Raw genomic sequence first — 17,780 nt, 5'->3', positions numbered from 1 at the left:
TTTAGATTACATTTTATTAATTACAGATTTATTTTATACTTTTATTAGTACACATATTTTTAATCAATGTGTAGTTTTGCTCTGGATGTATTATTTTTGTTTTCTGTGCATTATTTCAATTAAATACATCAAAAAGACACATAAGGGTTTGTTATTAATTATTTTTTCATTATCATTACATTCAGTAAAATGCATGGTTAATATGTTGCATTAAGAATTGGAAATTCCTATCTTTTTTGCAGCATGAACCCTACGGAATTGTGGGTGACATAGCGCCATCTATTGGCTAATACGAGTATGTGAACGAATAGGTGGTAAATTAATTTATTGTTTAACTGATGTATTTGTGTCTCTTCTAAGGCATCATAGTGAAACTGGGATTATTTTTTGTGCACAGCGCCGCTAATTAATTTGATTTTGAAGGTATAGTAACATTCACAGGAAGTGATGTAAAGTCCATTGATGTTTCGTCGATGGAGCGGAAGGACAAGCCAGAGAGTTGTACTCGCGGGAAAAATGGCGGAAACTTGTGTTTTCTTCACGTTATCAGCATCAGCGCTTCTAAACATTGCGTCTTAAGCCTCATCCGGAGTTTGTCGGCTTATGTGAGTATATCATTAATGTGCTTCGAGTATTTCAGTAAATTATATTCGTCCATTTTTTCTTTCGATCGTGTTGTTCAAAGTGTTTGTGTTAGTTTTGTCTGTAAAGGAGCGGGGCTCGTTTTACGCTTCCTTCCTGTTGAATATGCTGAAGTCTCAAGTTGTTTTTACTGCTGTTTTGTACTGACGATCAATTGATTTTTCCTTTAATGCGTTAGAAGCGCAATGCATTTCATGTTGTCGTTTTTTTAAAATCCCCCATGTAATCCTCGGTGGTGCACTCAACTTTACGTGGTAACTAAAGTAGTAGTCAAATATGTTGCTGGTTTTGTACGATGAGCAATGCAGTAATGAATGTTATCCATCCTCTAGATGTGTCACAAATGTGTCTTCATATGTAAGGCTGCGGGTTTAAAGAGGAATGCAAGATGCAAGAAGGTATTTATCACAGTTATTTTTCTGACAATGTTGTTTTACTGTAGTGCATGAAATTAAGTTGAGTATTTAATTTTATCTGTTATTTACCCCTCAGATTCAATGAGCTTTTCCACCCCTGGCCCCATGACACAGAATCAAGTATCCCAAGTCAAGTCTTTCAAGTGTAGTCACTGTACGATCCTCTTCAAATCCAAGGTCTACCTTTTTGAACACCTCAACAAGGTGCATGACTTTGATGTAGATGCTGCTCTCACAGTGGCTGGTTTAAAATGCTCCGGCAATTTCAAAGCCAACACTGACAACCATAGCAACACCTCAGGAGATGATTTTAAATGCCAGCACTGTGATTTCAAAGCTTGCGATGGGGACACTCTAAACAACCATGAGAAACAATGTCACAAAAAATCAGAGGATCAGAACATGATTGGGAAAATTATAATTTCTGAAAACCTGGAGACCAATACACCTGTTATTTCAACAAACCAGCACAGTGAAGCTGCAGAAGAAAAAGAGATTTCCAACGTTTTTTCGGATACTTCTACCTCAAAAACTAAATGCACACTTAACTCATCAAAGGATGTTAAGATCTATAAGAGGCCCTTGCAAACCATTACCAAGTACTTTGCACCATCATCTGGATCAAATGGGAAACCATCAATGAAGTCAGCTGATAGCCCAAAGCTTCTCGACAGCGCCAAAGGAACTATAATTTTGCAAGAGTCCCCCTCATGCTCCCGTCCAAACAGTAGTGGTGTGTTTAAAGTCACTGCAAAGCCCATGATTGACATCACCAGTGTTTCTGATCATTTTTTGCTAAATGACCACCTTTTAATTACCGATCTGAGACCATTAAAGCCTAAGGAACAATCCAGAGAAACAACCCCTGAAAAAACTGGCAAGAGGACCGACAGTGAAAGGATGAATGCTCCTCCTGCTAAAAAAGCAAAGTCTGATATAAGTGAGACAAAGCTCCCGGAGGAAACAAACGCAAGTAAACAAAAAGAAACAAATGACCCAGAGTTTTCATTTGAAGTTAGCGAAGATGAAGGAGAAAAGAATCTTCATCTTGCCAATGGGGACACAGAAGGCTCAAAGGTCTATTATTGTAAGCATTGTGACTACCGTGATATGAGCATCAGTTCTGTGACCACCCATTATCAGAGCGACCACCCTTATATAAGATGTAACACTGCTTACATTCAGGATCCACGTGATGCGAGTGCTACCTTTCGTTGCCTGCAGTGTCCAGTTGAGTTTGTAAGTGTAGCTGCCATCAAGAGACACTACTCTGAAAAACATCAAGGGGCCCCAGATGTATTCACGATGCAAACACGTGAACTCAGTTTGGTTTTCAGATGTTTTGTGTGTCCCTTTACCACGAACATATTGGAAGCTTTGGAAAACCATTACAAGGAAATTCACCCAAAACATAAAATGGATAATTCCTTGATGTACTGCAAATATTTGGTAACTGGATGTCAAAAGGGCTCATCCCAGTCAAATACATGTGAAACAGTGCCCAGTCCGGAAAGACAAGCAGAGATTTCTCCTGAGAGGGTCTGTACACCATCTAAGGAAGTCAAAAATGCACCCTCACCCCAACATCCCACCTCTACAACAGCAGACGAGATCTTGTATCATTGCAGTAAGTGCAAGTTTAGTCATAAGTCAACTGTTGTTATGCGTGTCCACTACCAAAAAAGCCACCCAGGGGAAGCAGTCACACTTGACAAAATCAAACAGTCACAGAGGACGCCAGATAAGTCTCCGAACTCTGTGACATTAACTGAAAAATCTGCTCCTCAAACAAAAATCTCAGGTTCTTCTAAGAGAACAAAAGACAAAGCTGAGCTGTCACAGCATAAGCGCACACCAGAAGCTTTGCAGACTCATTCAGAGTTACCCAAAACTAAGAAATTGGAATCTGCAGTGGACAGAAATAAAGGAACTCAGTCACCCACCAAACATGATAAGGTAATGTCTGTGGGAAAGTACAGTTTAACGAGCAGTTCACCAGATAAGTTGTTTTACTGCAAGTATTGCAGTTATTCAAGTACCAACATCAGAAGCGTTATTGGTCATCATAACGCAAAACACTCTATGCATGCACTAACAGGTACTGAAGAGATCTTGGTGTATAGTGCTGAAGTCCAGAAAAAGAAACGTCAAAGAGAAGCTAAGGCCTTAGCAAGTAAAACATCTTCTGGTTCTAAAACTTCTAAACAAGTTAAGGTATGTAGTGAAAAAGAACTTCAAGATGAAGTGGACGAAGCAGCAGATGCTTCAGTGACGAGCCTCAATGCTTATGCATGTGCAGAAAACTTGTTTTACTGCCAAAAATGCAACTTTGGTAATCCATCTGCAAAAGGAATAGCAAACCATCAAAACAAAGTTCACTCAGGCATTCAATACAGCATGGAATGTATTCTTGAACATACAGCTTTGATGCGTGATGAAATTAAAAAATCAAAATCCCAAGCAAAGGAGTTTTCCTTTTCTACACGTCTACCTCTTCCTCTTATGAATGAGGGCGATGAAAAAAAGTTTTTCTGCCACTTTTGCAACTATAGGCAGAGTACTATGGAAATTGTAATGAAACATTACGCCAAAAAACATCGTGGATTCATGGTTAAGGTTGAACAAGTCCGTCTGTACACCTCTATTGTTCATGCAAAGACACAGAGGTTGCACCTAAACACAACTGCAAACCAGTCTTTGTCAGTCAGTCATGCATCCCAAGATGGTGAAGGACATAAAAAGAAAAAAGTAAAACAGCTTGGCAAACCCTTACCGGTGTCGGCACCACCCTCAATGAAAGCCTCACAAACACAGAGGACCCTTCAGTGCTATAGATGCTCTTATAGCACTCAATATCTGAATCTTTTGAAGAGGCATATGCGGAAAATCCACAGGGCAAATCGCTCAGTCACAGACCTCTTAAGAGTGTGTTTCAGACAAGGAAATATACAGACAGGCTATCACTGCGATAGGTGTGTTTTCTCACACAAAAAAGCAGCAGCAGTCTATAAACACTACCAGGAACAACACCCAGAACGTAGTGCAAGCCTCGACCATGTGACTACTCGGTTGTATGTCGGTCCCGAAACACGTTCTCCCAAAAGGAAAAAACCCCGTATAAAGTACACCGATGATGCTAGTGAGGATGATGGCACTGATGGCAGCTTACCATTTCAAAGATCTGGACAAAATGAAATCAAGACGTATTCATGCAGAGCATGTTCATTTAAAGGTAGCTCAAAGTCAGGCCTCACACGCCACTACCATGCTGTTCATCCGTGGTCTGTGAAAGAAGACGGCTCAATTCTGGATGTCATCAACAGCAAGAAACCAAGTGCAAACAGGCAGACGGAAGACCACAATGACAAGCCAGGGTCATTCGAATCCTACCAAGTGCCTCTTGATTTTGACAAGTCACCTGATTCATCTTCTGAAGAAACAGCATCTTCCACATTGATCAAGTGCCCTTACTGCCCTGCGAGTTTTCACAGCTACCGCGGTCTCCACACTCACTGTGGAATGAAACACCATAAAGCTGCAAATGACGATTCAGATAAACAGCAAGAGCAACTCCAAACAGGTATGCATGTCTTAAAGTGTCCACATTGTACCTATGTGAATTCCAAATATCAAGGAGTTCTCACTCACTGCCAGATGAAGCATCCTGCTCTTGTGTGCTCGGCGGACAGTCATTACGTGGATGAAGAACATTCACGCCACTGGGGTGTCTGTTTGAAAAGTAAAGGTCCTGGTTGCACTTTGAGACTTCGTGGCTACATGTGTGAATCCTGCCCAAAAATCTGTTCAACGCAGGAGAAGCTAAACAGGCACTGCAAGAAGGTCCATACTAAAACTATGGCAAGCACAGTGCCAAACACACTGAAACCATCTAAACCATCAGCTGTGAGTAAAATAAAACAATTTAAGACCCTAAGCAATTGGGGATTAGTATCGCAGGCCTCCTTTTTAAGGAAGAAAATATATGCAGTGGTTAAGTGCCAGTACTGTGCTTACAGCTGTAGCACAAAAATTGCGCTTGGTCGACATGTGCGTGTCCACCACAAGAATGCACCTGTTTCAAAGGTTCAGGATCACATATACAAGTGTGTCCTGTGTTCCATCTCCTATTTCGAAAAAGTTCGACTTGCAAGCCATTATATTAAGAAACATGGAAGGGACAGCTTCTTAAAGTACTATGTACCAGTGTACAAGCATGGCCAAGAGAAGCCAGCACCAACATCTCCTGACCACCCTTTAACTCAGCAACCAGAAATCGAGCATGAGGCATGTAAATCCAGCACGACAACCGATGAAAACAAAAAATTAGTCTACAGGTGTCCATGTTGCTCCTATGTGAATGCAAGCTACCATGGCACTCTGACGCACTGCCAAATGAAGCATCCAGACCTCATAGTCAGAGCAGATAGACTTCAAACAGATGAAGTAGTCATGACCAACATGGTAGGGTGTTCCGTGGGGAAAGGTGCTAATGAAAGAGGGTACATGTGTAAAAGATGTCCACTAATTTATCCTTCAATGAAGAAGCTGAAAATCCACTGTGAGAGGGACCACAATCAGGCTTCTGAACCTGACACTGAAACTGAAAAGCAACCTGATCACAGCTCTCAGGGATCACCATTGAGCACTGAAATCGGCTTCAGTCACCAGTTGGGAACTCCTGAGACTTCTCAATCCAATGCACCATCAGTACAGAACATGACGATGGTGTACAAGTGCCACATTTGTAACTATAAAGGATTCTTCAGGCGATACCTGCAATGTCACTACAAAAAGACTCACAAAATGGATCCATTTACCATACACAAGCTGCTAGAGAAGTATAACAAACGTAAACGCAAAGCCAGCAAACTGCCTGAAGCTGAATCTGAGAAAGATGGACCCATGAAATGTAAAAAGTGTCCGGAGTTCATGTTTGACTCATCTGAGCTGCTTGCAGCCCACTATAGTGCTTTTCATAGCTTGGACTCCATATTGGACTTCACTGTGTTATCAACAGGGAAAAAGAAGGGTAGTACAGGTCTTTACAGGTGTGTGCACTGCTACAAACAAATGAATGGAATTAGAAAGCTGTGGTATCACCTGGATTGCCACAGAGAGAGTGCAAGAAAGAGAGCGATGGATGAGAAGACAACAGCTTCACTTGATACGACAACACCAGAGGCCAAATCCATTAAAGTAAGTCGACTGCCAATATGGTCATATACACTCTTGATCCATTAGCTACACTTTGTTGAGTATTTCTGTGTTTCATTTTCAGCTCTGTAAGCAGGACGTACTTCTCAAATTAGAAAATGTGGAGGAATTGGCCCAGTGGAACGTGACACCAGTAGAGACTTTCGTTATGCCACCAAGTCCTCTGCCGTCACCTTCAAAGTCCACAGAGCTGGAGCAACCAGAGCTGGAATCGAGAGAAGACAAACACACCTGCGAACAGTGCGGGCGGTCATTCATGTCACTAAAAGGTTTGCGTTCTCATGAGCGCAGCCATGCAGCCATGGCAGCTATCAGGAAGAACCGGGACAGTCTGCCTACCACAGTGTTAAAGCACAGGTAAGAAAGAACTAATGATTTGGAGTTACGTATTAGTGCTGAAATTAAAATGGCCAGAGTCAGTCTGCATATAGTGGTGTCAAAAATTTGGTCAGTCATTGCAAGAGACACGGCGCTGAAAGAAAAAATAATTAACGATATCCAAAAATATAGCAATGCAAAATATCAAAGAGAGCGAACCTGGGTTGGCTTTTACTTTCACTTTCTGGCGAGTGTGTTTAAAGACAGTTATCAACAATCCTGCATAGTATACCTTAAATACTGTCCTTTAAATTACAATCCATTCAAAATAAAAGTCACAGATTTGTTCATGTTTAACAAAAGTTTGTATCTTAATTGCTGCATTTGGGATTACACCTCCATAGATGGGAGCTCCCTAATTGTCTTTATTTGCACACATTCAGATAGCTTTACAAAGTTGGTCAATACTATTAGGGCTGGGCGATACGGACAAATATTTATATCTCAGTATTTTCAGGCTGACTGGTTATACACGATATATCTCTCAGTATTTGATACGAAATGGGCTACATGTTCAGTTGCAAGTCAAAGCCACATTTGAGATGCACAAGCACTTTTATAAAAACAGGTTATGGCCCAAATTAAATGTAAAGACAGGAATTTTATTCCCCTGTAAATGAAAAATTATATAAAACAAATAGCAGGGCTGTACGTTAACATTTTTGCACACAGCACTGGAGCTACAAAGATTTAAAGGTTTGCGGCACAGGACACAAAACTATAACATGAGTATCAAGTAGGCCTAAAACCACTGTAGTTTAGAACAATTAAAAATCTTTGTGGGGGGAGTTAAAAAGTAGTTTTCCATCTGTTGGCCTTTCAAATGAATCCAGAGCTGGAAAATTATTTAAATATTTGTATCTATACAGGTTATTAATCTTATTAATGCACAGAGCATCAGAGAGGCCGATGGATGGAAGGAGCGAGAGACACTTAGTCCTTGTTATATACGTCTTGTAAATGCAACGTTTGTGTTGTGGCAGCATTTTTTTTAAACACACTTGTCGCCTTCATCCAGGCGCTGTCTCAGTGTCACACATTAGACTACAACTACCAAGAAGAACAGCAATGCGCTATGATCCACCTCACACACAAACTAGCAAACAAACGCACACCTGACATAATTTAGCAGCTCTGTCACCTACACATGCAGCGCTGGATTTCACATGTGCTACTGCTGTAACTTCATTCATCTCACAGACTGATTTAGCGTAGCACGTGCAACACATAGACTGATGTCGCACTGTAGACTAATTAACAGACAGATTAAACAGAGGAGTAGCTCTGTGTCTCTCTGAGTGTTGCTGGAGAACTTGTGAGTGAGTGAGTGAGTGAGTGAGAGCTGTGTGGAGAGTGAGAGAGAGGAGAGAAGCACACTTCTATGCATCACACAACACAACTTGACTCTATATCGATATAAACAGTATTGCTGAAATCTATATCTTGCTTAAAAATATATCGATATATGGTACATTGTCGTTCTATCATCCAGCCCTAAGTCTTGAAATGAAACATACACAAATTTGATGTCCTTTGTTGTCCAGAATCCCAGATGAATTTTAAGTTAATGATGAGTTAACTGTGATAATATCTGACAGTTGTTTTTTTTCATCATTTCAACAGCATCAACAAATACGTAATTTACAAAAGTGGAACTACAAAGCCTTTCCTGTGTAGTTTATGTTCCTATCGAACGACCATCATAGGCCTCTGGAGGAGTCATTTTATGAAATCACATGAAGGTGAGTCACCTGTACAAAATGCACGATATTATAAACCAAGTCAATCCATTCATCAATACTAGGCGTTTCTTTTTTCTGCCTTGGTTAAGGATTTCTTACATGCCACCAATAGTTTTCTTAGCAGATATTTATCCCTTTTCCTCCATTCAAGTTCCTCCAGTCTAATCAGGTACATCAGTTCAAAATTAAAGGTTATTTTGGTCAAGAAAACCGTTTCATGAATGCCATGAATTTTAGTCCAAAAAGTAGTGACTGAAAGGCTCCCCCAGGAGATATGGGAGTGATTCGCTGCCTTGTTCCCACACAGTTAACAGCACATTTTAACAATTCTGTGATAATACTGATCATTGTGGTCACTATAATTTGATATGAAATTTCAATACTGTTTCATCCTGACTGTTAGCTGAGTGTAGATTAAACCTGTTGCAGCTCTCTTGCATCATTTTTGCTAAGTGATTTTGATCAGGATGGTTTAGTAACACCAAAATCCAGCCAATGATTGTTAAATATGGGCTGTCGCAGGCATATTGTTATTTAATAGTATATATGTCTGTATACTGTCTTTAACTTGTGCCACTCTTGTTTTGTTATCTGCACCTAAATTTATTAATTTACCATGTAGTGTAGCTCATATGCCAATAATCATCTTTACTGCACAGAGCTCTGTGATATTTTAAGTGTATGTATATTTCATTCCCTGTTCGTATGGCTGCTGAATGCTCAGATGTCATCATGAATCATGCTGAGACTGACAGCCAAGACGAGAGTGGTCAGAGGACCAACGAGGAGCCCTACATTTCATCAGAGGAATCAAACAATTGGCCTGAACCTGATGAAGAACCTGACATTACTGACGGCAAGTCATACCTATTATGTTTAATAAATCATGACTATCAAAATGTATATCTAATACACACTTTTTTGCATTGGTGGCGTTACAGAGACTGTGATTTATTGTACTTTGACAGATTCGCAGTACTCAGAGCCCCCAGATGTGCAGCGGCAGTTAAACCACTATACCTTGATGGCGCAGGCTAATGCCTCGTCTAAAGCAAATGGGCAAGAAACCATGTTACCTGACAATTCTCTTCTTCACTGTGAGTTTTGCAATTTCAACACTGGACATATGTCTAGTGTACGACGACACTACCTGAATCGCCATGGAAAGAAGTTTGTCAAGTGTAAGGACTGCGACTTTTTCACTGGTTCGAAGTAAGTCACAACCAAAAGGAGTATTTTTCTTTGTAATTTGAAAACTTAAAATTAACTTTGCATTTTAGATATTTTTAACTGCAGAAGTTGTCTCCAAACACTTGTCTGTTGTTCCTCCTGCCTTTATCAGGAAAACCCTGGAAATGCACATGGCGACAGGTCACTCCACATGCCAGTCAGAACCTACTCATCATAAAGACCTCCGCTGCCCTTTCTGCCTCTACCAGACCAAGAACAAGAATAACATGATCGATCACATTGTCTTGCACCGTGGTAGGTTGGATGCTGGACAGATTTCACTGGTCCAACCCACTCATATGCTCATCCATCACAGTATGTTCAGTGTTCTTGTTTCTTTTGTTCGCAGAGGAACGTGTTGTGCCAATAGAGGTGCGCCGCTCGAAGCTGTCGCGTTACCTTCAAGGCATCGTCTTCCGCTGTCACAAATGTACTTTCACATGCGGCAGTGCTGAAAACCTGCGTTTGCACATGACGAAGCATGATGACAACAAACCCTACAAGTGTCGGCTGTGCTATTTCGACTGCACTCAGCTGAGAGACCTGGAGGCACACCTGAGTGATAAGCATCAGGTGAGGATTGGTTGCTGAACCTCTGAATGCATCACTGGAATTCCTTTGTGTCTGAAGGAATTATAGATTATCTATTTTCAATGCACTGAAAGGAAGAGGAAAGGGATTCACAGACACCATCTTTGTTTCACATTTTCAGTAACCCCCGTAATTAAGGCATTAGGGGGAAAAAAAGTTACTCCATGAACACCTTTGTATCCAGTGCTTAGGCCTTATGGGGGACACTGGAACTTTATGTCACTCTTTTATTCTAGTCTACTTAACGTTGCGTTTAATTCCAATAGACGTTAAAATAAATATCCACCTAGAGTCCTACAATTCATGATTGTTAATGAGCTGCATTCAACACTGCAAATGTCATCCCAATAGTTCCCACTTAAACAGTGCTACCTACAGAGCAAGCAAGGGGGTACACTGTAAACTATGGCTGAAAAACTTTGGGCCTTTTCACACCTGAAAGACAAAACAAAAAAGTTCTGACACAAGATTTGCATTTTTTCCCATTATATACATTTTATCTGGTTAGTTTTGGTTTCACATTTCAATTATGCAAGCGCACTTTACATAACATACCATAAAACGTCAATCAATAGCCCAAGCTATCTGCTTAAATCACTGAAATCAACAGGCCTATGTTTTGGACAGGCATTTATAAAGGACAGGTCTTTATTTGCCAAAATTTGTAGGGGGCTAATTAAAGGGACTGGGCGTTTAATTGGGGCTAGGCTTTTAATTGAAGTTTTATGATACCTATGTCCTGTCATCATCACCACATACGCGAGCTGTATCTCCCTATACTGATTGTTTTGTAGATGGGCTCTCCCGTCCTCTCGTATCCCGTCTCGTCTTCTTGGAAAATACTTGAAAAGTTTCTGTTAGTTTTTCCAACTGACTCTTCATAACGTTATCTCCTCCTCTCCCCCGCTCCCCCGCTCATTTTTTGTGACTTTTTTCACAGACAAACTTAAACTTACACTGTACATTTACCACCATATGACAACTTAACTGCTAATTTATCCTCTGCTCCGATTGCCTTGTCTGCTCTGAGTGCGGGCACAGTCACTTTCTCTGTTGCTAAACTACCCACCCCCTACTCACTGAGGCGCTACACTGCTCTTATCACTAGACGATAGCCTGTCAAAACTCTCTGTAATTGGTCCAACAATCCACACCATCCAAAAAATGTTTTCACATCAGAAACGAACCAAACCAGGTCTCTGGATCCAGACTGAGACATCCTCTTTCAGTTGCACCAAGGCTCAGCTGTTTTGTCCAGGGGAGGTTTCACACCATTTTGGTTCGGAACAAACCTTAAAGTCCAAAAGTCCAGACAAAAAAGTGGGTGTGAAAGGGTCCTTAATTTAGTCTGTCTGTTTGTCTGTTTTGTTTACAGGTTGTCAGGAATCATGAGCTTGTGGGTCAGATCAGTCTTGATCAGCTACAGGCAAGAGACGATAGGATGCCAGAAGAGGAAGAGGAACCTGCGTCTAACTTGGAGCACCACGACAATGATAGTGAGGATGCAGAAACTGATGACTCTGCCACCTACTGTATTGAACTTCCAGATGAGACACGAGCTAAGAACATGGCAGAAAACAACGTGAAGGAGAAAATTACTCCACAGACTGAAGAAGAATATCAGAAGCAAGAGCAGGACGATGATGAAAATAGCCCTGCCGAGAGTTCTGTGTTAGATCTTAAGGATGAGGATGAAGACACAAAACCAAACACCGCTGTCCAAGAGAAGCGTGAGCCGGATCCACAAGAACAAGCAGTTGTGTGCTTGTCAGCCCAAACCAAACGCAGAGATAGTGAGGACAGCAGCACATTGCTCACACAACAAAAAGAGGAGGCAGCAGAAAAAACACCCACCCAAAAGCTACATAAAAAGGCACTTAAGCAAAGAATGTTGGACATTGAGGCAAGTGTAGAACACAATATACTGCAGAATATCATGCTGCTGGATGAGGATGGCAGCGTTGTCAAGAAACACAAGAAGGCAGCTCATGACAGAATGGTTAGGAAAGAGCAGAACATTGAGAGTCAGGTTGTAGATAAGGATCAAAGTGAGATGATGTTCCTGGATACAAAGGACAGCATCACTTTGGCCCACAACCCTGAAAATCAAGCTAATATAGAAGAAATTTCAGCCCTTGGGAAGAAAAATCAGATGCAGCCAAACAACAGCAGGGCTAGAAAAAGTTTATCGGTTGAAAGGCACTCGCACACTCCTCCGCTCATGTGTGCAGAACTTAAGATAAGCCATGAGGAGAGCTTGGATGTCTCAATAACAAACTGCAAAAAGGAACAAGTGCAGAACAGTGAGGAGGCAAGAGACCTCTATGGAGAAATGCCGGTGCTTGAGAATGAAAATCTCAAAGAAGAAATGCAGCCTATTGAGTGTTGCAAAAAGGAAGATGAGGATGATGTTGAGCAAAGGCAGGACAAAGAAGATGAGACGATCACTGCAGACGATGAGAACCGATGCGCAGATCAGAAACATGAGGAGGATGACAGAATGGAGGATGCTGATGATTCACGTGCTCCCAAAGGTAAGATACTAAATTGATCACAAAGAGTCCAAATCAGTTATTCTGACCATAAGTGACAGAACAAGAGTTTTGATGCACAGTAAGGGGGCGACACGTCAAAACAACTGCATCCATTGTCTTCTATTTAAGCCTGCACTCCAGCAGTCTCTCTTGACACGTGTCAGTCTGTGTTGATGCAACATCGGAACCCATCGGCTGTCGTGTTGTGATGGTAAAGCTTCCGGGGGCAACGGGCGATGTTTCAGGACATGCAGCGTAGCCAGCTGATATCTGGGACAATACTTCTCTTCTGTGCGCCGCTCAGTTCTTACAGTTAAATTAGCAACTTCAGACAGGTCCAGACAACATTTTGGTCAATCTCTATTAACAGATACAAAAGTAGATGAATTAGAAAAGAATCGAAATCATTGCCAGACAATAGCCAGTGGGTTCCGAGATTGCATTTCAGCCAATGTGATACTCTCCACACGAATTGTTGACCTGCAGGCACCCAAAGTTTGCTTGAATGTGATTTGACAATACTACTCGGACAACAAATGGAAACCAGAACGCTTGGGATATCAAAATCTTGTGCCGTGGCTTACTATTTTCTATAGAGCTTAGGGTTGATGCGTATTACAATACATTACTATTTTCCTTGGTAAACAATAGGGCTCCAATTTATGTTTATTTTAGTTACCAATTAATAAGCTTAATGTATGCTCAATTAATCATGTAATGCACAAAAATTTAAAATAAAAAATAGAAGATTTTTTTTTTTTATTTAGAGCCCATGATGGCATCTTCAAATTGCTTGTTTTGTCTGACCAGCAATCCAAAGTTATTTCAACAGAGAAAAGCATCAAATTCGCTCAGTGGAAGAGCAGGAACTATCGGGTACAGACAACTGAAACGACTGCTTGAGTATTAAAAAAGTTACAGTTGAATTTATCGAGGTGCATCATCTCCCCCCAAAAAGCAATTTCTCAACATTTTCCCTGCATTGATCAACACACTGGCTACCATACCATGACTACTTGCCTGTATGATACATATAATAAATGGCACAAGAGTTAACTGACATGGCTCAAATGATAGAAACTAATAAGTTCTGTGTTTTTGTTTTTCCTTTTGATATTGTGTCTAGACCAGTGGATCCCAACTGGTGGGTCCTGATCCAAATGTGGGTTGTGGGTCCATTCTGAATGGACCGCAAGTGACTTGCAAAAAAAACGCTATTTTTTTTAAGTGCAGTGAATTTCCAACTAAGCTTTTATTTTCAAGTGCTGTTTCCTGCTGTAGAGTGAGTGAATAACAGACAGCTACTTGGCAGAGACAACAAACTAGCTTGAGGACATGGCGAAACGCAAGTATGACGCTGGATGTATCAAACTGTGTGGACCTTGAACTAATGACTAAGGAGAAATCTGGACCCCATTGCTGGACCAGTTGGGAACCACTGGTCTAGACAACAATAGGCTGCATTCCTACATACAATACAATATAAACACACTGACAGTCGAGCCGTCAGTTTCATAAAGCAGATATTTCTGGCAGTGGCCAGAGAAAATACAAGTCCTTTTAAATTCTTATAAATAGATCGACTTTATGAATAATGTTTTTCTCTAGATGTGTTTAAATTCAATTAGGGGATTTGATTATTGTCTTCTAACATCAGCTAGTCTGATGCCACAGGAACTTACCCAACTAAATATTGGTGGTATCACCATGTAGAAAATATGAAGGGTGGTTTGTGAGTGAACGTGGTTAAAACAAAATCAATCTAGAAACCCCTTCTTGATCTCAAAAATCAGTCGTTGAAGCTTTTAAGGAAACATGTTATACATTTGCAGGTTCCAGTGTTTCCAAATGTGAAGATTTTCTGCTCTTCTCTGTTTAATTTTGTGGTAAATAAATTGATATCTTTCAACTATTAAACTCCAAAAACAAACAGTTCGGAGATGCCATATCAGCCTCCTGGAAATTGTGATGGGAATTTTCAGTATTTTTTGTTGATGAGGGGGAGGAATCATGGGATTAGTTTTGGGAAACAGCATGTGACACCAACCTAAATTAACTTCTTTTATGTCTAAGGTGCACCCACAGTCACAGATGAAGCTCCTGAAGTCCTGTGCCCAGCAGTAACAGACGAGAAACATTTCACCTGTGAGCTTTGTGGACGAAACCTCACAAACAGCTATGAACTGAAGCGTCACTTCATGCGACACAGAATATAACGTTTTTCTTTATGTTATGGACGGTAGCGATGGCTCTCACTGTTGAGTTTTTGTGGGAAGCTAGTTTTTGTTTTTATGGACCGTCCCCTATCTTCTTACTGTAATGTGCATTTCTAAACAACCTGGTTACAAATGAATTTTTCATGTTTTGTAGATTTTAAACCTTTTATAATAAAGATGTTTTTATGGTACAGCTGTTATGCGTAGGATTTAATTTGTGCGGTTTAGCAAAAGAAAACATTTAAGAGCCAGGATGGTGACTGTATAAAGTGTGACATGTTTATTAAGACTTTATTTTGATTTGTTTAGTGTAATCACACTAATGGATATCCTGCAGTCTATGTGAAGGGAGACATGAATCATTAGTACTGTAAAACATGAAAACAATCACTGTGAACTGTAATGATTACGTTTAAACTGGTACCTAACATCCATGTTCAATGTCCAGACTCTGGACCAACCTCAATACCACTGAATGTGGAAATCCTTGTGCTGCCTTCAAGTGTTGCTGGGTATTTGAACATCGATTGCTGTGTACCTTACCAGTGAGAGAGTTAAGTCATTTCAGCAGTACAGAAGTAACAGTATTTTTGTTTTATATTCCATGTAAATAATAATTTCTGTTTACTTTCTAACTTTTTTGTCACACGATATCATTTACGTTTTTTGTAAATAAACTGAATGTGTAATTGCCACACCTGATGTGTCTTTTCTTGTGTCACTGACAGTGGCACCGCCAAGGACATGCTGTGACATAGCTGTCGGAAAGGGGGCTAAATAGTGATCCAAATGCAGACTACATTTTTGTGAGGGACCAACTGATATGGCAGTTTTCAAAGGGGTCCCTTGAACTACCATCTCCAGATATCTGAATGACAAGTCTTAAACAGTTAATTAGTTTTTCTAACACACAATGTACTCTGTCAAATTAAAGATGTGTATGCTCTATTTCTGGAAAAGGACAACCAGCCTATGTGAAGAACAATAAACTCCCCTATGGGACATAAGGCTTCAGTGAGCTCTTTCCATTGCTGTTGATCCTTGGCAGCATGTTGCGCCTCTCCCCAGGACAGGTTCATCTTTTCCAGCTCCAGTGTCACCGTTCTGCGCCAGGTGGTTTTGGGCCTTCTGGGTTCACATCTGAATGTGATTTCCTTGGTGACGATTGTTGGACTAAGAGTCTCATCCTACTCTCCAATGTGCTATGTGTGAGCTCAGTCCTGCGTGTTCTTTAATGAAGCAATAGGAGAAGATATTCGGTCTCAGTTAATGTAGTTTATTAAGCAGTAAAGGAATAAAATTACAGAGCTCTGGGTCTCAACTTCACATCCCTGACGAACAACAAAGGTGTGTCAGTTCACGAAGTCTGACCTCCTGTCCTTTCCCTGACCCAGTATATTTGAGCGTAACAGAGTGTCATTGTGCACGCAAGGCGTTGTCCTCTTCTCATTGGCAGTTCCACTTCCTCCTTCACCACACCACGCCCCTGCCTCGTGTTAATCTGACTCCTTCCCGCTGGCGGTGGGGGCGTGGTTCCTGTTTTGAAAGACAAGAGAACAACACAACTCCCTACACGTGCTGTACCTTACTATCTGTATATCACTTTCTATTCTTTTTACCATATATGAAACTAATTATCTAAGCATTGCGGTATGTGCTCCTCAGACTTCATGTCTCTTCCTCTCCTGTACTTCTCCACTTCTGCAAAGCAAACACATTCAGATCAGCTGAAATCATCTCAGTATTCTCATTGTTCACACATCTAAAACTTATATAGTGAAACACAACTTATAGTAAAACACATAAAATCATTCTATTCCCAACACGATCCAGCGACCTGTTTTCTTGTACAGTTGAAGGTTGGAGATTTTGTTGGACCAGAATATCTGCCATATTTGTCTGAGGCATCCAGTGTGAAAGGCTTCCACTCTCATCATGACTGTTTTGACTACTCACCAACTCTCTGAACCGTACAACAGAACAGATCTGACATTACTGTTGTACAAGAGCATATTTGTTTTAATAATGTGTACACACAGATACATAACACATTAAAGCAGGATCATTGTGTGACTTGAAATGTTAACTGTACCTGTATTAGTCTGTGCACATCAGATAATTAGTAATAACTAAAAATAAGAAAACGAAGTATATCAGTCTGCGATTTCTAATAACTCACCCATTTTCATTTTATTAACATCCAAAGTTAAACGTAAGGGTGGCGCGGCTTAAGTGACAGGCTGTCTGCAAGACATAGCTGCAGTCTATGAGTCAGATCCACCTCTCGCTTCTCCACAGCTCCAACCTCTCGTCCAGATATGACCACTTCTGGCTTCAAAAAACCAAGATGGCGACGGCCTAAATGCCAAACCCAAGGCTTCGAAACGGCAGTCCACAAACCAAAATCCACTGGGAAAATCCTGTAAGCATTAGGGTTGCAACGGTATACAGGTTTCAAGGTATACTAAAATTGACAGTTATCATACCATGTACATTTTCTTATCTACAATATTTTTCAAAAAAAAGCAACTGGACTGAAGAATCTCAACTTTTTTTTAGTTATTTTCACACATTTCTATTAAGAATGGTTTCATCATTAAAATATAGTAATAAAATGTTTGTTTAATTCCTTTAAGGCAGTGGTTCGCAACTGGTCCAGCCATGGGGTCATGATTTCTCCTAAGTCATCAGTTTAAGGTCCACACAGTTTAATATATTCAGTGTCAAACTTGTGTTTGGACATGTCGTCGAGCTACTTTTCAGTCTTTGTCAAGGAGCTGTCCGTCACTCACTCTACAGCAGGAAATGGCACTTCAA

The 17,780-nt window shown here is 40.7% G+C and overlaps 1 protein-coding gene and 1 long non-coding RNA gene across 2 annotated transcripts; one reads left to right on the top strand and one right to left on the bottom strand.

Annotated features, from left to right (window-relative positions):
- The first annotated feature begins 450 nt into the window (after window positions 1-450).
- Window positions 451-15,660, top strand: LOC117252738 (zinc finger protein 462-like). Its single transcript, XM_033619846.2, has 11 exons — window positions 451-605; window positions 975-1,040; window positions 1,135-6,254; window positions 6,337-6,629; window positions 8,274-8,392; window positions 9,117-9,248; window positions 9,361-9,604; window positions 9,735-9,877; window positions 9,972-10,195; window positions 11,589-12,747; window positions 14,821-15,660. Exons 2-11 carry the CDS (start codon window positions 1,031-1,033, stop codon window positions 14,961-14,963), a joined length of 7,587 nt encoding a protein of 2,528 aa, XP_033475737.2. The 5' UTR covers window positions 451-605; window positions 975-1,030; the 3' UTR covers window positions 14,964-15,660.
- Window positions 15,661-16,223: 563 nt separating this feature from the next.
- LOC144464353 (uncharacterized) lies at window positions 16,224-16,790 on the bottom strand. Its single transcript, XR_013492080.1, has 2 exons — window positions 16,583-16,790; window positions 16,224-16,499 (listed from the first exon to the last, which is right to left on the bottom strand). It is a non-coding gene; the product is annotated as an uncharacterized LOC144464353 (long non-coding RNA).
- Window positions 16,791-17,780: the final 990 nt, after the last annotated feature.

The sequence above is a fragment of the Epinephelus lanceolatus genome, chromosome 9 (genome assembly GCF_041903045.1).
Source record: "Epinephelus lanceolatus isolate andai-2023 chromosome 9, ASM4190304v1, whole genome shotgun sequence".
Taxonomy (NCBI): Eukaryota; Metazoa; Chordata; class Actinopteri; order Perciformes; family Serranidae; genus Epinephelus; species Epinephelus lanceolatus.
The sequence above is the reverse complement of the archived record's forward strand: the minus strand, read 5'-3'. Positions and strand labels throughout refer to the sequence as shown.

What these genes read in the sequence shown, in the direction of transcription:
- LOC117252738 (XM_033619846.2), top strand. An exon ending in AGAACCTGACATTACTGACG is followed by an intron (nt 9,249 to 9,360) that starts GCAAGTCATACC and finishes GTACTTTGACAG; the next exon opens with ATTCGCAGTACTCAGAGCCC. An exon ending in GACTTTTTCACTGGTTCGAA is followed by an intron (nt 9,605 to 9,734) that starts GTAAGTCACAAC and finishes TGCCTTTATCAG; the next exon opens with GAAAACCCTGGAAATGCACA.